General features: G+C 40.1%; 1 protein-coding gene across 3 annotated transcripts in view; it reads right to left on the bottom strand.

Annotated features, from left to right (window-relative positions):
• HECW2 (HECT, C2 and WW domain containing E3 ubiquitin protein ligase 2) overlaps positions 1 to 21,489 on the bottom strand; it is a 422,655-nt gene that overhangs the window by 9,995 nt on the left and 391,171 nt on the right. For all 3 annotated transcript variants that reach the window (XM_029225749.1, XM_029225748.1, XM_029225750.1), the window contains 7 exons: positions 19,223 to 19,375; positions 17,122 to 17,220; positions 14,226 to 14,355; positions 12,834 to 12,980; positions 12,030 to 12,144; positions 9,122 to 9,207; positions 7,986 to 8,098 (listed from right to left, as the gene is read on the bottom strand). In XM_029225749.1, coding sequence (XP_029081582.1) covers positions 7,986 to 8,098; positions 9,122 to 9,207; positions 12,030 to 12,144; positions 12,834 to 12,980; positions 14,226 to 14,355; positions 17,122 to 17,220; positions 19,223 to 19,375 — 843 coding nt within the window. The remainder of the gene's footprint in view (positions 1 to 7,985; positions 8,099 to 9,121; positions 9,208 to 12,029; positions 12,145 to 12,833; positions 12,981 to 14,225; positions 14,356 to 17,121; positions 17,221 to 19,222; positions 19,376 to 21,489) is intronic.

Here is a 21,489-nt window from a genome sequence, read left to right as displayed (position 1 = left end):
GGAGGTAGGGTCACATCAGGAAGCGAGGTGTGCTCATGCAGAGACCTTTCCCATTTACTCCATGCATTAAAGGGAGCTAGTGACTGGGCGTGGAGCTTGATATGGCACAGGTGCCATTAAACACACCAGGGAACAGAGGTAATGGGCATGGTAGACGATGAATTCGGAGCTTGTAATCAACATGAGAAATACAACATGAGAAATTACCAATCACACGGAGTGATAAATTCAATGGACGTAATTCAGTGATTGTTTTGTTAGCCTAGATAGATTTATTAACACAAATAAAGGTATAACTTTTGTTATGATTTTTAAAAAATATTCATAATTTCTTTATGATCCCAATTAATACTTTCTTAGACCATGAGATTTAGGGCAGGAATTCTCACTAAGACTAGTTCACAAATATCTGGGTAACCCATGGTGGCACAGCACAACCCCGACCCTCACCAGATGTTCAATAAATGTGAATCAATGGAAAGGAATTCTATGGCACTTACTACGCCCACTACTCATGTGTCATATACCATTTGGTGGCAGTGATGCTGGTTATCTATTCATTTAAATATCTACTACTTCCTTCTCTGTGTTTTAAAGTCCATATGGACAGAGATCAATTTATGTCTCCCATAAAGTTTTGCATATAATAAATGCATAATGAGTATCTAAAGGTTTGTTGGAGGAATCAGATTTACTAACTAATTAATATCTTATTCTAAAGTCTCATTAGGTTGTCTTGGTTAAAATGCATCTGGATCTATAAATACAATGTGGAATGTTCCCACAGTGGGAATTCCTGCATGGGGGATAATTAACAGAAGAAAGTCTTCAAACTATGCCTGGTAATCAGGTCACTTCTCGCCTGTGGATGCCCCCGGGAATAGATGAAAAGTACATACTTTTCAAATGTAAGAATTTAAACCCAACAGAAGAAAACCCAGTAAGGAACAGTTCCAGAATGAGAACTCTTAGAAGCCCAAACAAAATATAAATATCCTGGGTGGATGCAGCACATTTCTTGAACACCTAAAGACTGTAAAATGCCATGCCAGCTCTGAAGGCTAGGGATTAGGGCCAATAGTCAAAATAGCTGAACTTATTGAATAATGTGTCAGGCATCATTTTAAGCACTTTGTATATGTTATCTCACTTAATCTTCAAAACAACTTTGTAATGTAATTATTAGTACCAATCCCTATTGTTCAGATGAGGGCATAAAGATACAGAAGGGATTTTGGCATATCTTGTCTGGAGTGGTCCAGAGTCAGACCTGAAGTTTAAGAAGTCACTAAAAATATTGAGTACCAATTATGCATTACGACTCAGCACAAGGGGCAAAACCACATTCAATTCAAACAAGGTCCTTGTTCTCACGGGGTTAGATCCTAGAGGGGGAGATAGACAGTCAACAAGTAAACCAATAACTAAACACAATGACTGAACCGAAATAAGTCCTATAAAGGAATTAAGGTATGACAGAGTGGCAGGTACACTGGCGGCAGAAGCCTGGAGGGCCTTCTGAGCACTGAGCTGAGTCCTTAGGGATGAGAAAGCCAGCCACGTGCAGAACCAGCAGAAAAGAGTTTGGGCAGCAATTTCCAGAGTCTTGAGGCAGAGTTAAGTTTGGCACATTTCCTCAAGAAGGAGGCTGGTGGCTGTAGCTGGCGGGGGGAGAGTGTATGTGTAGAGGTTAGAAGAGTAGGCCAGAGCAGGCCACCCACCTGGTAGTCCTTGGCAAGGAGTATGGATTTTACTCTAAGGCACTGGAGGGGATGGGCAGGGGAGGGAGGTGATCTGGAGATTTCAGAAGCTCACTCTGGTTGCTGACCACAGAATGAACTACAGGATGTACGAACAGAAGCAGGTGTGTAGCCAGCAGGCTGCGGCAGTAGCCCCAGGGGAGAGGGGCTGGTGTAGTGGACTAGGGTGGTGGAAGGAGATGAGCCCAAACTAGGTTTTGGTCTTGAAGCCAAAGAGAAGGGGATAACCATTCCTTAACAGCTGTAATGTCTGTCACTCACAAACACACACTTTATGATTTATAGTTGTTGTGACTTGGACGACTCTATTCTGTTGGCAGCAGCAATGCAAACTACTTTCATTCCATTCAGTAATTACAAATTATTTCAGTAGTATTTTACATTCATTACTGGAGTCCTTCTTCAGGCAAAGTATATTTTACGATCATCTTACCCACTTCCCAAAGTAAAGACCAATCCAAAAGGTACAGCATGTTTAAGGATTTTTAATAAGGTAATATTCCTAGTCATCACTGGTGTATTTTCATTAGCATGTGCTGATCCAATGACAGAATACAGTAAAACCTTAAAATATTATTATAAGACAGTATAAATTGAGTAAGTGGAAAGAAAGGGAAAGGGTGGAAGAGGGCCTTGTATCAGAGATTAAATGATGGAGCAGACTGCCGTGGGACCAGCAGGTGGTGGGGAACTGGGAGACCAAGGGGGGACGTCCCAAGGCAGGCACAATACAGAAAAGTGGTGGTGTCACCAAGCGATCCTCCCAGTGTCCATCGCTTGTTCTGGATTTTTTTTTAATTAAAGAAAGTGACACCAGCTCCTCAGTTACTTTCCAATTTCCAAGCTGATAGCTCCAGTAGACAATGCTCTCTGTACTAGAGGAGGAAAAGCTGAATTATTGATAACATTGTAAAGCAGTATTTAATGACATGGAAAGTTATTCATGATTAGTGATATGTGATAAACAAAAAGCAGGTCATAAACAGTATAGGCGCTATGATTGTATTTTGTTTTTAAATGTGTGTCTTGTGTGTGTTATGTTTGTAGAAATGAGTGGAGGCATGTTCAGAGATTATCTCAGTAGTGGACTTTATATATATATATATATGTATACATGTATATTTTTATTATATACACACATATATTATTGTATTATATGTATTATATACACAAATATTAAAAAATTTAAACTTCTTGGCATTTTTGTGAAATATTTTCTTTACATAAGAATAAAAAGCAGAGTTTTAAAAATGAAAATAATGTCTAGCAATATAGGTGTAGGGGAGTGAGAGGTACAAACTATTATGTATAAGAGAAGCTACAAGGATATATTGTACAACACTGGGAAATAGCCAATATTTTATAACAACTATAAATTGAGTGTAACTTTTAAAAATTGTGAATACTATATTGTACACCTGTAACATATACTATTGTATATCTACTGTACTTTAATTAAAACAATTTTTAATGAAAAATGTCTCATCTTTAAAAAATAGCTTTATCTTTTTAAATTCTATTCCACTGGAAAAGCTGTCTCCCTGAAACATTTCATAATTAACTCTTGCTTCTTATTTTTTAATTTGGGTCAGCATTTCATTTGTAATAATCTCCAGATGCAGCCATTGTCAAAAATGAATGTTTCCTCCCTTTGGCAAAACCAACACTCCCCCATCATGACTGCGGCTCTCCAACTCCTCTGTCCCATCATTCTACTTGGCAAGAACCTCTGAGATGAACACATAAAGTCTATACCACCCTTGGAGAGAGGATTTGACCTGCATTTTCCTGCTGGCATGTTAGCAGCCTGTTTTTCGGAATGTTTAAGAGCAACTGCAGTAAAGTGAATTTACAGTCTCCTAAGTCCATCAGAGCACAAGGGACCGGAAATCTACAGAAATGCAAAATATAGAGCTAACTACCAACCATGAAGCAGAGGAAGTACAGTTATGTGTTCAGGCTAGAAGCCTCCACAGAGACACCCGTCTGCCTCCATCATTATTTATCATCTGGTCTCCAGTTACTTTATTACCACAAGACAGAAAAAAAAGAGCCATGGATTCAACTTGTACTGGCTTCAGAGACAACCCTATATACTTTAATACACTTCTTGGCCCACATTGTGAGTAGTGCTATTCACTGCTACCGCAGTGTGGGACTAGGAAATCTGAGAAAAGAATGAGACTCACATTTGCTTTCTTGAAAGGTTTAAAGGCCTTCAATCATCCGTTTCTAGAAAGACTAAGATGCCCTCCCTTCTGCGGGTACTACCTGCCCTCATCCTTTATAGCCACTTCCAAGTCTCCAGGGTACAGCCTCCCATGCCTGATACGAGATGATGCCAGACCTCTTAGGGAATACACTTTTTAAGTAAGAACAACATTCAACCATTTTGTCTCCAGTGTGTACAAATGTCACATTTTAAATGTTAAACATCATCTCGCTAATAAGAAAAAAGAAATACATTGGGGTTGACCAGCTTGAGACAGACCAGTCCTTTAGTTCTGCAACTCAAACCTAGCCGGAAAGATGGCTTCAGTGTATCTGTTCTGACGGTGGGAAAAAATGGACTCAGTCATATAAAACCATCTTTTTAGACCACAGCCAATCTTACAGATCTTTTTCACACTTAAGTAACACCCCACATTTCATAAAGGGTGATGACAACGTTATCAGTAAAGAAATCACTTCTGGGCTTCCCTGGTGGCGCAGTGGTTGAGAGTCCGCCTGCCGATGCAGGGGACGCGGGTTTGTGCCCCAGTCTGGGAGGATCCCACATGCCGAGGAGCGGCTGGGCCCGTGAGCCACGGCCGCTGAGCCTGCGCATCCGGAGCCTGTGCTCTGCAGCGGGAGAGGCCACAGCAGTGGGAGGCCCGTGTACCGCAAAAAAAAAAAAAACCCAAACAACAACAAAAAAAACCCAAACAAACAAACAAAAAGAAATCACTTTGGATAAAACTATATGGTCATGCGTTGAAGTTCTCCTTTTGTGTTTTTCCTCCAAATGTACTTTTTTTGTGGAGCACATTTTAATAGTTTCAGCAGTATGGTGGCTCACAGAAGATTCACAATAAAAGGTTTAAAAGAACAAAGAGAACATACTGTCCCTAAGAACTTTCATACACATTATCTCACTCACTTGTTGCAAATACTCTTTGAGCATGGCATCGTTATTCCTACTCTTCAGAGGTGGATCTAGGCTCCTAGGATCACATTGCTAGTGTATCACAGGGCTTAGGTCTGTATTCATGCCTCCTAACAAGGCTCTATAAATTGATGAACTGTGAATTAGAATAGCCAAGTAGCTCTTTCTTCCTGCTGGACCTAAAAAGTCAGGGCTTGTTAGAGACAAGGTATGAAAATGGTCTGCTCGCCTAATGTGCCTCATATCATCTTTATGTATGGCTACTTTATAATCTAGGTAGAGCTAGGAATCTAGAACCTAGAGCCTTAGGTCATAATGCAGAAAGGAAGAAACAACAACGCCTGTTGCTCAACCGTATGTATGCAACAATGTGAAGAAACCCACCATTTATGATGACTCAGCACACGAACTTCCTGGAGCTCCAGGCGGGAGCAGACAAGTGAATAGGGCCCGACCCCCAAGATTCTTCAGCAACCTGTTGGTGCTACTTATTGCTCCACTAAACCTAATATACCACCCCTTCCCTGGCCATTTAAAGATGGAGAAATGGAGGCCCAGAGATCAAGTGATCTTCTAGGTCCCAGAGTTAGCTGGTGGCAGAGGTGGGCAAGAACCCAGGGGGTCTAGCTGCCAACCCTGTGCTCTTTCCAATATGCTACAGTCTGACATATATTACAGACAATGGTGACAGAAATCATAATGGCAGCCACCATCGACTGGATGCTTACTCAGGGCAAGGGTCAGTAGTAAATGTTTTATATGAACGATTTCCTTTAATCTTCAGAATTACTAACCTACAAGGTAGATGAGGAAACAGAGGCTCAGAACAATTAGACAACATCTCCAAGAGCCCACTGTGGGCAAGTAACAGAACTGGGGTAGAGTCCAGTCTCTCTGAAGCTTAAGTTTGTTGTTTATACCAAATTGCCTTTCTCTGCTCGGCAGGTTTGGTGAAAATTACAGTGATTAAATATGAACAGCTGATATATCTGCCTATTGTTACAGTTTATTCCGTCTACTTTACATAAGCAAGTCTTTACAAAAACAGATTTCAAGAGAAAGAACACAATTCATCTGTCCTTTCCTGCCTCTTTAATGCTAATCCTTGAGTTTCTCAGAAAAGTGAAAGGTCCTACTCAGATACTGTAAATCTGCTTTTGAGTTGCAAATTTGGTCTGAGGGGAAAAAAGCTGATTCAGACATAAACAAAATAAACTACTTCTTTAAATAATGAAATTAAAGTCTCTTACATTTGGAACAACAGGTAAGCCAGCTAATTACTTAGGTGTTTGGATGCAGTACCTCTGTTCACAGACTGAGATGCACCCAAAGCGACTGAAGAGGCTCAGGCAGCCCTGAGCTTGCTCTATTCATTGCCCTCTGTATCTGTATTTTCAGCATGCTTTTTTTCACATGTTGATGCTTAGAACGTTATTCTTAAGAACCAGTGTTGTGCAATTGCTAAGAAGACAGTCTTGTTAACAGGTTTCTCAAAGTCACTTGTAAAGTTGTCCCTTGGTATCCCCAGGGCATTGGTTCCAGGGCTCCCTCAGGGAATACCAAAATCTCGGATGCTCAAATATAAAATGGCATGTTATTTGAATATAATTTATGCACATCCTCCTGTATACTTTAAATCATCTCTAGATTGCTTGAAATACCTAATACAATGTAAATGTATGTAAATAGTTGCCATAACATAGCAAAATTCAAGTTTTGCTTTTTGGAACTTTCTGGAACACCCCCCCACACCCCCCGTACGCGGGCCTCTCCCGTTGCGGAGCACAGGCTCCGGACACGCAGGCTCAGCAGCCATGGCTCATGGGCTCAGCCGCTCTGCGGCATGTGGGATCTTCCAGGACTGGGTCACGAACCCGTGTCCCCTACATCGGCAGGCGGACTCTCAACCACTGCACCACCAGGGAAGCCCTCTATAAATTTTTTAAAAAAATATTTTTGACCTGTAATTGGTTGAATCTGTGGTTGGTTGAATCCGCGGATACACAGGGCTGACTGTGCTTAAACAAACTGAGGATAACATCTTGAGGAAACTAATATCACTCGGGAAGATTTAACCTCCCCAGATTGCAATTTCATTATTAGTAAAATGAGAGGCAATCCTTTTTACCTCAAAAATTCAATATATTACTGCTGACTAGATAAAGGAGTTCTGAAACCAACTGTTCTCTACTCCTCTTTTGTTCATTTGCTCCCTCCTTTTCTCTTGCTTCAGCTCCAGTTTGCTCCATTCCCCACAAAACACTTTTTTTTTTTACTCACAAAGACTGCCTTACTAGTCTCTTACATTTATTAGTAGCAGCAGAAAAGCAAATTTTTCCACTCCAAGGAAATGTATCATCTTATTACAAATGAGAGTACAATGCAGAGAGCATTCCCAGGGAGGTAAGGCATGTATGATAGAGACTGAAGAGGCACAGAGCACAATTACATGATTTAATATTCCTTAGAAACCACAATGGTCATTTTTAGTGAAGGGATTCTGAATAGTTACCAATGATAAACTTAAAATTAGAGCTTCTGGAAACGTAAATTAGAGCCACAATCATAAGAAGCGACAAGTATGATGACCAACGTTGCTTTTCCTATTGCTAACAAGTGCTTTGGTTCTGTTGCGTTTTGTATTTTAAGATATGTACGTATGAATATACGTTATTGATAACATGTATAAAATAGATAACTAATGAGAATCTACTGTATAGCACAGGGAACTCTACTCAGTACTCTGTGGTGGCCTAAATGGGAAGGAAATCCAGAAAAGAGGGGATATATGTATACGTATAGCTGATTCACTTTGCTGTACAGTAGAAAGTAACACAATATTGTAAAGCAACTATACTCCAATAAAAATAAAAAAAGATATGTATGTATGTATTCCAAGTATGACCAGGAAGACCTTTTTTCCTTCATTTAAAAAGGTAATCTGAGGTAAATTCATTCTAAAAGTTTTTTCCACTCTCCCAAACTTTCAGCATAAAAATGGTAATAAATCAATATATATATAAGCTAAAGGTCCTACCTAGAACACTGTAGTGACAGTAAAGAAATATTTTCTACTTTACCTGGGAAGAGCGGTGATTTTCCCCCATTTCTCCACACAGAATCTTCTTGGGCCGTTACTCCCTCGGAGAGAAGCAAATCCTTCATAGGGAATGCTGGATGTGCCTGTAACAAACTATCAACCCAAGAAAACAGAAGGAAAAGGTGAAGCCAAGAGACCAGGCTCCAGGCAAGGTTGGCATCGTTCATGTGCAGAGGTGCTGGGGAAGAGCAGCCTGCTGCTCACTGGTGGAAAAGCTCAAAAGATAAAACTTTATAGACATAGAATAGCTGTAACACGAGAATTCTGACAAAGAGCTGGAGAATACCAAGGAAGGACAGAGCATTATAAAGAGAAAGGGGATACGGAGGATTTGTAGAAGATACAGCGTCCTGTACAGCTGACCAGCTTAGAAGCTCAAACCATGTATACTTCCCATTCGAGATTAATAAAGTGGGCGTATCGATGAACCTAAGTCAACTTAGTATTAGTCCCTGATCGAACTGAGGTGAATGGAAAACAAAAAGAACTTCTAGTCCTGCAAATGTGAGACCCAGATCTGTGATCCAAAGGAGCCAAGATCCAGCCTACTGGTAAGGCTTTGCCTGAGTGACCAAAAGGCTTCCTCATGTCTGATATTTCTTTAGCTGCAACCAACCAGCAATTGCCCTGTATAACTATAAACACCACAAGAAAATGAGTTAGTTTTCCCAGTATTCTTAAACTTCAATATTATCTCAAATTTGTGGAACGTTAGATGGAAGAAAAGAGAGGACTCTTTATCAAGGAACTGGGTCACTTCTTAAGGGACTGAAGATTATCTCCTTCAGTTGCCAGGGATGCTGGCCTGCAGAGTACCCAGGGACCTCTTGTGGAAGGGATCCAACTGCTGTAAAGGCAGACGCTGTTGCTGGGATTCTTGGATGGGAGTTGGTACTTCCTCACAACTCTAATGACATGCTTGGACTAGGTTGGGGATGTTCTGCGTAGTGATGGGACCACAGACCCACGCAGCCAGGAGAGTCTGAAGACAGTATATCCGGAATATGTAGATAAACCTAAATATATTTACTGAGTATACTTAGCAGTTATTAAAAATTTGTAATTCCAAAAATAACTATATTAATGCATTAAAAAGATGAACTAATGGCATCTTACCTGTAACAACCTTAGTCGTTGTTCATTGTTGAATCTTTCCACTGCAGCCCAGAACCACCGAATTACAATATGATTGTCATGATATCCTATCAAACCAATCATGAAAGCCCGTGTTACTTTGAGTTTTCTATCTTAAGTCACCATGACACTGGCAAGTCGACAAAAGACCCCCAGACATAAATCATCATCTTGGATTCGTTAAAGGTTATTTATAATTTAAGACCAAGGAATTACACTGTAAATGTGATCACATGAGTGTTAGAAGTTAAACAAAACACTAAATGAAACCAAGAAACCTCTGTTTCCATTTAGTGGTCACTAAATGAAGCTAACGGAGGGAAGAAAACAAATGAGTTATTTTAACCATATCATTTCTGAAAAATATAACTGCTGTTACTGGAAATGTTTAACCCTTTTGGTCATTTATTTAAGAAATAATTTTCTAGCACTGCTATGCCAAGCAGTGTCCTAAGTTTGGGGGACAATGGCAAAGGAAATAGTCCCTCACAGGGCTTTTGGTAAAGGAGAGACGTAGATCAAATAATTATTCAAATCAATATATAATTGCAAACCATTTTAAAACTATATATTATGTTCATATTTCAAAAGCAAATTACTTTTTATTAATAAAAAGGGAAAATAAGTTTATTACTTTAACTCCTTCAACTAATAAATCTCAAATAATCATCAACCTAAATGTTACTTTTATTCCATACTTTACCAGAATTTAATAAAATGTCAAAAGTGTCATCCCACAGGTGGATTGAGGAAGTAGCTGTGGATTCTAAAACCTTCTGCCGAGAAAAATTAAGTTCAGAGAGAAGGTTGACGAGGATTAAGGCACAGTTAGTGATTCAAACCAATTAGCTGACATATTCCATGTATAGAGAGCTACTCTAATTCTGAGTCAGCAGCAGTTAAGTCCTAAATAGAAGGTAGGTAGAAACCATTTTCATTCAAATTTTTCCTCACATGTTTCCGTGGCTGTAGGATTTGGGGAGAATCTTGCCTTACTGTTTACCATTTGATCAGCGATGCCCTTGGAGAAGAAAGGGATCCAAATGAAGCGTAAATACAACTAGACTGGACACGGAGATGCATAGGCTCCTTGTCCTGTCTTTGGCAAAGACCAGCTGTTTGGTGCTGAGCAAATACTTTTCTAATCTATAAAATAAGTGCGTTGGCTCTTTATAGCTTTAAAGTTTTCTGACCCTTTGAATCAGCCCTTTTATGCCTCTCCTTTGCTGTCTGTGCCAAACCATTTGGAGAAGGAGGAGGAGTGAAAATGTCTCATCCTATTCTCTATAAACAGCTGCCCTGTGAACATATGGCAAATGGCAGCAAAGCCGCCCCTTCATTCAGTGCCAAGTAGCTGGGTTAGCAAACATGGCAGCTGGGCATGTCGCCATTTTCCTGCCCCCTCCCCCCAGCCCTCTCCTCTCAAGGATTTCATTTGATAAGACTGACAATAACCATAGAAATAGGTACTCGATTAGTCAAATACAGTGAATAAAAGTCTATACTGTGTAAATACAAAACTGGCTGACTTGATGAATGGCATTGCTATTAGAATCTCCTGGGGGTTGGGGATGGGGGGAAGGAATGAGCTAATAGCATTTATGGTAAGATGTAAGTTATGTAGCATGTTGGAGAAACTGTGTTCTAGTTAGTGAAAATAGTTAACAAAGTTATAATAGCCAAGGTCATATTTGGATTATACACGGGGCCAATGGGAAAAGAGTTATTACAGCAACTGGACTTCAGAAATAGCATCAATGGACACTGCAGTTTAATATCGTCTTTCAGAGAAAATGGACGGGCAAGGCCAGCCCAGGGCAACAGTGATGGGCTGGAAGAGCCAAGCAGAGGCCAAAACAAAAGCAACTGAGCCAATGTTAAGGTATTTTTTGTACTCCAAACTTTTTAATTGTTGTTTTTTTTTAAATCTCTGTTTCAATTTACAGATAATTGGAGAACTGCTCAGCTCTCATTTTAGTCTAACTGATTAATTCAGTGACTTAAAGATTGTATTCTTCACTCTCCAAGTTCAGAACCACTGCTAACCTCTTACATTCTGAGTTCAAAAACAAAAACAAAAACCAACCGTCATTTGTCACGACTTTCTGAACACTTTACAACACTACAATAAATTTCAGAAAATGTATTCTTTCTTTGATTAAAAGTATTGAATAAAACTTTAACTCTGGGTTAGCATCAGGTCCCTTTCCATGGGTCTTGATTCAGCAAATTTCACAGGCTTCGATGCCAGTTACTAATTGAAAATTTGTATTGATCTACAGAAATGCCAGTCCTAAAACTTCCCATTTGGTGACGTGTGTAGTTTTTAACTAACCTTACAGCAGTTTCCTTTTCAGTTGAACTTAATGCTTGAATTTTAGAAGGGCTTGTTCAAGAAACCTTAAATCTGAGAACCATATCTTACTCCATTCATGTGTTTCAACTGTGAATTACAACTGGTAAGCAGTTCAAGTGAAATGTAGAAAAACTGTGTTTGTTCATTAAGAAGCTCAGAGGGTATGCCTCTTCAGGTTTGAGAATGAAGGCAGAATAGGTGGAGTTTGACCAGCTGGATATGAGCTCCCTGGTGCTTCACTAACAACACCGTAAAACCATTAATTGATGTTCCTATGGCCACATTTCTTCACTAACAATTAAGAGTTGTGACATCCTTAGATGGTGTGTAAACAGCTCTCCTTCCACTTGACAGATGAGGTAGCTAGGGAAAGAAGGGCATGTACCTTGCCCAAGGTCTCAAAGGAGACTGCATCAGACCTATGATTAGAGCGCAAGTGCCTCTGTCTGTCCTGGATCCAGGCCAACGTGCCAAACCGCTTGCTTCCCTCTAATCTGAAACTTTAAATCCAGCCATCTATAAGTCAAATTTCACCTCCTCTATATTCTGTGTTGTTCCTCCAATCACTTAGGTCTATTTCAGCTGTGCCTGCGATGACCAGTTCTAGTTCTCTCGCATCAAAAACAGATACCAGCCTGGCATCCACCACCTGTGGAATAAAAAGAATATAGGACATGGCTTAAGAACCTGGAGAAGCCTCAGCTATAATTAAGCCTCATCAGAAAAGGAGGGCACAGGGAGTGTTGGGAATACTATGGATGTATTCTGTGGAGGCACTTTATAACATGCAAAGCTCTCTACAAATATATTTTTAGTACAAGGTTGATGAGGTTTTCAACAGAATTTTTGTTTTATAATTGGTCACTGATTAATCTAGTTTTTTTTCTCTTTGGGAGAAGATCTAGTGCTCCAGTCACTTTCACAGTTTATTTTTATTTTAGCTATGGCTTTTTCACAGAAGAAGTCATATGGAATACTTGTTACAACTCATTCTGACCCTCAGATACAATCATTTCACTTATCAGGCATGAGATTTGATTACACATATCTGAGCATGAGTAAAATGCGTGACTTAAATGTTATTAGTGGTCATTAAATCATCAAATGCTATTTGAATGCAGGTCATTTTATTTCAGTGTTTTCTTGTAACAGGGCAATAAGCTTTTTTTTGTGTTCTTAAAACATACAGGAAAAATTGTTGAAGTGTTTGAACTGAAATAGCAACGGTAAATATACCAAAGAGAAATGGAAATATTGCACACATATGAAGTACAGTGAAGTGGACCAAGGTATTGCTGACATCAGACTGAGAACCCCACTCCTGCTGATTGTCTTTACCTCATAAAAGCCACGCACTAAGCTCTCTGTCTGCTGCACAACACCCCTCTCAATCCTCCATTTCACCATCCTCTCGATGTACTCCTTCTTATTCTTCTCAGTGACTGGGATGTTAGCACCCCCTGGTTTTAATTCTCGTTCGGTAATCTGCGATTAAAAAACAAAAGGACTGACCATAAAGCAATACTCTTGATGTTGTAAGACCACTGCTACCAATGAGCTGGAATCAGCCAGCTACCTGTCTCTGCCCTGGCCTGGGTACATCCCACAAGCAGGGTGTGTGGCACCAGCACAGAGCCCAGGCACCCACTGATGCTCAGGGAAAGCTAAGTAATGAGCAGACGTCTGAGAGCCTCAGTGGTTAAAAATATATGTGTTGCGGGGCTTCCCTGGTGGCGCAGTGGTTGAGAGTCTGCCTGCTGATGCAGGGGACGCGGGTTCGTACCCCGGTCCGGGAAGATCCCACATGCCACGGAGCGGCTGGGCCCATGAGCCATGGCCGCTGAGCCTGCACATCCGGAGCCTGTGCTCTGCAACGGGAGAGGCCACAACAGTGAGAGGCCCGCATATTGCAAAAAATATATATATATGTGTTGCAAGGTTAAGCTTTAAATCCTGATTAAACAAATAAGTCTTTTAAATGGAAACAAAAGGGCTCCAGATTCTGTCCCACTGCTATTTGAATGTTTGACAAAAAGACATTTTCACAAATTCCTTTAGGATTCACAATCAACTACATATAGAAAGCCAATATTTAGGTAAACGTTTACCTTAAGGAAGCAGAATTACATTCAAGCGAATGTTAAACTGAGAACTTCTTTTCCAAAATACGAAATTCAGGAGACCAGCCAAGTATTAATGTTTAACTAAGAATATTAATTATGAACTAGCATATAATTTCTGAAAATCTTTTGACCAACTCTTCTACCAACTTTTTAAAAAAACAATATGTTTCCAAACCTTCACCAAAATATTGTTTACTTTCCCTCAGCTTCAAAACAATCCATTTCAGTTGTTAAACATGAATGAGAGTTAAGTACAAGGGCCAATTAAATAATTTAATATTCAACTCTGGGGTAGCATGGATATTTAAAAACTGTATATGGTACAAGGCACATTCTAATATCTTATGAGGGTATTTTAGTGGGAAATAAAAAGGTTGTTTACAACATACAAATAGTGCAGTCTATAAATTAGAAAATTTTAATCTGAAGTCGGCATTAGAATAACCTTTATAACCAAGAATATTGTAACTGTACATAAACCTGGGTTTAAACCACCCAACCAACCACAAATAAATAAGCATCTGATCTTAGGCCACTGAATTAATCCTTCACCAACCAATAGCCTTCAATTACCACACTTAGTCACCAGTTATTCACACACACAGACCTGCCCAAAAACTTCTTCGTTCACAGTGAACGTGAGGTCCAGGATGTCATGGATGTCATTGTCTTTCATCCACTGCAGGCTCTGGTGAAATTCTTCATCAAGGTATTCTAGATCACTCAGGTCACAGAGACTAAGATGATAAACAGATAGAAAAAAAAAAATGTAGTCATGGCTATCAGCAAAAACCCAGAGTTGTGAGGAAAGAAACTAAGAAATAATGATAAGAACAAGATCAACTAAAATAGGCAGTGATTTCTGGAATGTTCTTCGTCAAAGTTAGTAACCAAATCAGTGAAATAATTCAGAAATTTGACATAAAATTGAAAAATTCTGATATATAAAATGCCTTAGGAATCACTCAGTTTGTTTTGTCTTTTAAGACACAGAACTGGAGGTGCAAAGAGTGGCTGCCATTTGCACAGTCACCCACAATTAATGCCAGAGCTGGAAATGGAACTCGAGTTGACAACTTGGGTTCAGTATTCTTTGGCTATGTTATACAATCTTAAATTATCATTCTCCTAATTAGAAATTCTTCATATGTTTCTATACTGTATTTTAACTTTTTTTTAAAAGACTAGATTCTGTGATCCACATTCACATATGTCCTTTTTTTCTTCATGGTTCTTATTCTTTCTGTGATTCTGAAAACTGAAAGCTACAGAATTGCTCTACAATTATAATGGTTTTCTAAGAGAAGATCTACATGAGGTGGAGTTACTATTATATGACCCTGTTGTAAGATGGTAGCTGGGAGCAGGTCTGAACGTCATTCTAAGGAGCTTGGTGATTCAGAACTACTGAAAGGTTTTAAAACAGGGAATGACATGGTGAGACATGAGATGTGACTTTAAATTGTTCTTCTGGAAGTGGCAGTGTTGAGGATTACTTAAAATTGGGGGTGGTGGTGGTAATCACTGGGTGGAAACCAATTAATAGATCACTACAGTAATCTGGCCAGAATAAGATAAGGATTTTAATTAGGGCACAGCTATTAGGGTAGAGAAGATGAATTTAAGAATTATTTAGGAGGTGAATGTGGAAATTAATAAATGGTTTTACTGGGTAGTATAAAGAAGTATATCTAAAACAGGATGGCAAATGAACTCAAGTTACAAGACAACTCTGATTCATTGGCAGTCTTGAGGGCCAAAAGTTGAAAAATTCCTGAGGCCACAACGAGTTCAGCAGGAAAAAGTACCTAAATGATTTGTGACCTGTACCATGGGAATGGGGTGGGAGGTGGGGAAGAGAAGAAATTGTGCTGTGTATTCACCATCCCTGTTTGAGGATGACGCCCAATTTCTGACCAGAGTGACTTGAGAATGTTGGCACCTTGATCTGTGACTGGGCATATAAGGGAGAAGGTACATTTTTAGGTCAGGAGAAATTGATGAGTCTAGTTTTAACCACGTTGATTCTGAGGTGCCTGTGAGACATACAAGAGGAGATATTCAGTGGAATGTTGACCGCTTGAGCCTACGACTCAAGGGAGATCATGTCTGTGGGTGCGGATTGGAGAGTAGATGAGACAGGTAAAGAGATACCCCATGAGAGCACACAGAGAGAGGAAAGCAAGGGGACAAGAATGGAAGCTTCAGGAACATCGAGGTTTAAGGGCAAGTCAGGACATCCACAAAGAAGGCATAAAAGTGAAAGGAGAACCAGGAGAGCACAGTGTCACACAGGCCAGTGAAGGAAGAACGCAAGAGAAATGGGTGGTGGGGTTGGGAGGGGTCAACAGTATCAAAAGCAGCAGAATGGTCTATTAAGATAAAGACTAAAAAACATTCTTTAAAAGCTTCCATAGGTTATTGGTGGGAAAAAAAGCCAGGCTAAAATGTGTTGAGGGTGTGTCAACAGTCAGTGTAGACTACTCTTTCAGGAAGCTTAAATGGAAAATGAGAGATAAGGCAATGAAATGGGAAGGTGCAAATGGGCCAGAAGAACCAGAGAGGCAGAAGCCAGTGTCCAGGTGCCCAGGACTTCATCGGTCCATATACCAAAAGGGAGGATGGCAAAGGTCTTCCTACTGACCCTCTTTAAGAACTATTAGAAATACTTTGCTTTCAATTGAGCTCTAGGCTTCCATTTTGACAGAAAGCAGATACATGGCCTTGGTTAAGGAATGAGCTGGTCAGAGCCATGCAATCATTCTGTGTTTTCTCATTGCAAGTTTGAGCTACTACCCTCACAGATAGTTGCCTTCTTCTGTTCATCCTTGAAAATGACTACTGATTCTAGGACAGAAACGGTTTGCTCTACATTTCACAATAATTGCAATCTTTCATTCTGCTAACAATGAAGAAAAAATTCTGTGAATGCTAAATTTTCATCTGCCATCGTAAATGACTGTCTTGCATATAGAGAGATCTCAAGATAAATATGGGACTTAAAAAATACTGCACACCTCTAACAAACAAACAAATTAAAAAAAAAGAGAATGAAAATATGAACCAAGAATAAACAGTTGAAAGTTTGCATAAAGCAAAATGTAAAATGCATTTTGTGAAAGATGGGGGGCTGTGAGTCACCAAGACTAAGCCACAACTATTCTATTAATAACCGGCATTAATACCACAGGAATTCCAGCACTGTATTTGAAGTACAAGTGTTTTGAAGACACATGTGTAGCAACAAATGAGGATGAATTATTCAGAGTGGAGCAAAACTAAGCCTTTGGGAGCAAGACAGGAATAAAGGAACAGAAGCTGGAAAAATCCAGTAACCACATTTGAAATTATATTAGTTGATTAGTTTCAGAAATCTAAATCACTATTAAGTAATAGATTTGAGATAGTGAGCCAATAAATGACATTGTCAAAAGACCCTTTTTGATAAAGGAAATATTACATTCTTTACATGCTAATTACATAAGCAATAAAAACACTCTTACATTCTGAGAAGAGCCTTATAAAAGGGCCGTGTGAAGAAGGCATCCAACAAATACTGGTGAATTAGTGCAAGACCAAGGATCCTACCACTGAACCGGAACCTGTGAAGGAAAAGCAGGAGATGGCTTACACATCATGGAGCAATTTCTTTCCTTCTTTTTTTTTTTTTTTTTTTTTGCGGTACGCGGGCCTCTACTGTCGTGGCCTCTCCCGCTGCGGAGCACAGGCTCCGGACGCGCAGGCTCAGCGGCCATGGCTCACGGGCCCAGCCGCTCCGCGGCACATGGGATCTTCCCGGACCAGGGCACGAACCCGTGTCCCCTGCATCGGCAGGCGGATTCTCAACCACTGCGCCACCAGGGAAGCCCCATGGAGCAGTTTCTGAACGGTTCAATTGGCTCTCAAGAATGCTTTCCAGCTCTAATCATCTAAGTTTGTCCATGAGAGTCTGTGTGCACTGCAGGCTGGGTCCTCATCAGGCTGATAGTCACATCTCCTTGTAGAAGAAATCTGTTTCACTCTGATGTTCAGAGAGATACTGCTCCACTTTCACCCCGTGTCAGTAATGTCCACCATGTAGCACCCTACATGGCCAACATGAATTTCCTGTTAGCATGGCAGTGAAATTTCCCTACATCACTTCTAAGAAATGTTGACAGAATGAGACCAGTGGTGGTGGGGAAAATGTTGTCCCCTTGTAGTTTGCCTGCATGAATATTAGCAGGATTTATCTAATGCAAACCTAGTGGCAATTCCCTTTTGAGGAAAAGCCCAGTCTCAGAGTGAGAAAGTTCCTATTTCTGTTCTCTCTCAAACCCCTCTCTTGAAGATAACTCACAATCCAAGAATTATGCATGTGTACATTTGAGGGAGTTTCCTCATGGGACATTCTGTTCTTCAAAATTTGAGTGCTCAATTCTATACTGAATCACTTCGGAAAATTTATTAAATATATCTGTCACGACTGGGTTTGCTGAGATGTACATGTATTTTCTTTTTCGGAAGTATTCAAGTTTCTAGCTCTTTGAAAGCCTGATGCCTTCCGAAAGTGTAAATCCACACTGAGGTTCATACTATTCATTTGTAATTTTAGTGTTAGGCAACCATTTTAAGATGAATGTCCAGCAGCTTTGTTTTTCTTTATCCACTTATGTTAGTATAACTGCCATAGCTACTCTTAGGAGGACTCCAAATTGTAGTTAAACGGAAGTTAATTTGAAGAATAAGTCCTAAAACTTAATGCCCTCCACCCACCAATATTAACCTCATGACTCAAAGAAATTGTTTCCATGAGTCGTACTCATGTTCTCTTTTTTGTTACTACAGTGAAAATGAACAGGAACAAGCAAACAGGGGTTATAAAGATACTTCAAGTCTATAAATGCAGGCATGTAAAAATAAATGTCATGAAAAGAGTGCAATTCGGGATTTTCAGAATAAATAATTCCCAGATGGGAATCCTAGCCCAGTTTTCCTTGGTTTTGTGTGAGAAATTAGGAAAGGGGCAATTCCTGGCTACAAACTTGAACCAGTCACTAGGGTAAGGGGCCACTGCTGTGACTCCGCACTCCTGCCTGCCTGCCTGCCAGCATTCTCTTCCACCTTCCGTTCCTCCAGGGCACCCCAACCTCCCGCCCTCCCTCTCCCTAGAACACCAACAGCCCAGCTGCTCTGCCCCTCCCCCAGTGTTAGCCACTTCCCCAAGGGCTGCTCCAGAAGCTGCCTGGCCTCTGAGTCAGGACATTCCCCTACTCACCCCCCACCTGCCCCCGTCAGATCTCAGAGTGGCCCAAAGCTGCAGAGAGGGATTTAGGGTCTTGCTGGGAACCTAACATCACCCGCAACTTTCCTTCAGTGGAAAAAACCTTTTGAATTCTACCCAACTCACTTAAAATTGGTCTTATGGAACATAATCTATTCCTAGCTTGGAGACTGCCTGTATATTAAATTTGACAACACAAACAAGAGTCAAATGAGATAGTTAACTGAAAATATGATTTTCTCCAAGGGAAAAAATGTTTAAAAAAGAAGTGTGGGTTCCTATAAAAACTAATATCACAGAAAATCAGCTGAAGAAAAGCGTTGGAGAAAAAAAATACTTACCATTCATGGTGATTGTCTACAAAAGCAGACATGGGACTTATTTGTACTGTGTATGTGTCATTGGCTGAATATTCAAATAAGCCATAATATGGGTTAAAGAGTTCTCTGGATACCAGGAAGAAAAACTCTCTGGAAGGTCCACTGTAATCCAGCCTTTAAAAAATTCACAAAAAGAACAACCAGTTATTATTTTTTTCTACTTATTAGGCACATTTTCTACAGTGCTCAACTCTCTACAGAACACTCCTTAGAAGTCTAATTATCCACATACCAGGATTGTCCAAAACACTGGATGTTGAATGATCATGATTACTGATCTCAAACATGTTTTGACCCAAAATAACGTAATGGACATTTATATGGAGCATATCTAAAACTAAAGCTACATATCAGATAATGGATGAGATAGGCAGTATGCTAATAATTTGATTGTATAAATATGCAGAAAAAGGTAAATTGAAATGCCCAGAGCCAGGTTATGGGGAGAGAGAGTACAGTGGGAATGCTTTATTTAAGCAGCTTAAACCAGAGGGCATCAGCTACATACATCCATGGGACATGGAGTCCTCATGGATTTCTGAAACACTTTTAAATGGGAAGGAAAGAGACTTTAGTGGATTGGTGAGAGGATATTACAGATACAAGGCCTCCTAGGGAGATCAGAGGCAAAAGATGGAATGATAGGGTTCACGTGAAAACTTTAAATTATAAAATGCCATGGAAAACTATAAACAAGAAAAGTGAGGGTGTCTAAAGCTTCCTCGGTAAGGTATTTGGAGAAGAGGCTGAAACTCCAGCGCCTGAACTACAGTGTAAATTCCATTTTACTTACAAAGACATCAGGGTCAAAGTAAATTTTGAGAAATTATTGTGTGAGGTTTGAGGAATGACAAGTGGCCAAAAATGCTGAGAGCAAAAAACACAGCAAAGAGGAGTTTGCAATAAAGCAATTCGATATGCTCAATTTAAAATGAAAAATGTAAAGTACATCTACCCTATGATAAAAAGTTTACACAAGGGTTCAAAGACAGGAAGGAATTCTGAAGGGGGAATGAAAGCTACAGATAAGTTGGAGTGGTGGGATTTTATAAGACTTCCTTTGTTCACTCTATTTTTTTTCCTCTTATGGAATTTCCTCCAGTGGGCATTACTGTTTTTTGTTTTTTTTTTTAATGACAAAGAAATCATCTGAGTCTTGGGTGGTGATGGGATTGTGTGATAGAGAAAAGCATCCTATTATAGGTAGAAGAGGGAGTTGGAATACTAGTAAGAAAACTGAAATGGCTTTTATATGTCTTAGACAAGAGTTTAATAGAATTTACTTAGAACAGACCTCAGCTATCCACCTAACTACTTTCTCAATTTTTGCGATATACGCACTGCCATTTCCTTAATATTTCTAGCTTTACTTGCTTTTCCAGTGTAGCCTTGTCTTACACAATATTGATGGAATTATGATGTGCTAGCTTTATATCTTTTCTAATACACATTAAAAGAAACACATAAACATTAAAATAAAAAATGTCAGTCTATGTAATAGCTACAGTCATTTCACACCTCACCAGTCCACACTGCACTTTGGGAGATATGAGTGTAGACTGACAAGAAACCTATGTGTACAGAAAAATGCAAACACAGCAGACTCTCAAGGCCAGAGAGGCCTTAAGGTGACATGACAGAACTGCCTTCTGGGGCAGCTGAATATACTGTGGCTACCAGGAACCGTGGGACTATGCTCAGATCACCCTGGGGGGGGCTCCCAAAGCAGCCCTCCGGCTGCCTGCCAGGTACAGTGACGCAGGCTACCCCTCTTGGTGCCGAGACCAAGGCAGTGTCTCGTGGCTTCCTTCCACTGTCCTCGTTGCGGTCTCTGACGCCACCAAGAACAAGTAGAATACTTTTTCCACTTGAACGTTCTTCACATACTCAGAGGTTTTCTTTCAACAAATATTTGAGTGCCTATTATGTTTTGGGTATTAATCTAGATGCTAGAGATGTAAATTTTTTTTCAAAAGTCATTTTCTACAAGAACTCTAAGTTCAGCAGTTTCCATAATCCTTGGTCCCTGCCCCCTCCTCACTCATGAACACAGACACTTCTTTCAACCTCCTCTCAATGCAGGGTAGGGAATTCCCTCACCACACTGGTCCTCTGCTCTGGACACGCTCCAGGTGTCAAAGTCTGACCTAAGGGGTGGTGTCTATGCTGATCACAACACTCAAGGTGTGGTCTCGTTAACAAAAACTTAGAAAGGGCTCTTGACCTCT

This window comes from Monodon monoceros, unplaced genomic scaffold (genome assembly GCF_005190385.1).
Source record: "Monodon monoceros isolate NGI ecotype Baffin Bay Population unplaced genomic scaffold, NGI_Narwhal_1 Super_Scaffold_16, whole genome shotgun sequence".
NCBI classification, from domain to species: domain Eukaryota; kingdom Metazoa; phylum Chordata; class Mammalia; order Artiodactyla; family Monodontidae; genus Monodon; species Monodon monoceros.
This window is presented reverse-complemented; position numbering and strand designations above follow the sequence as displayed.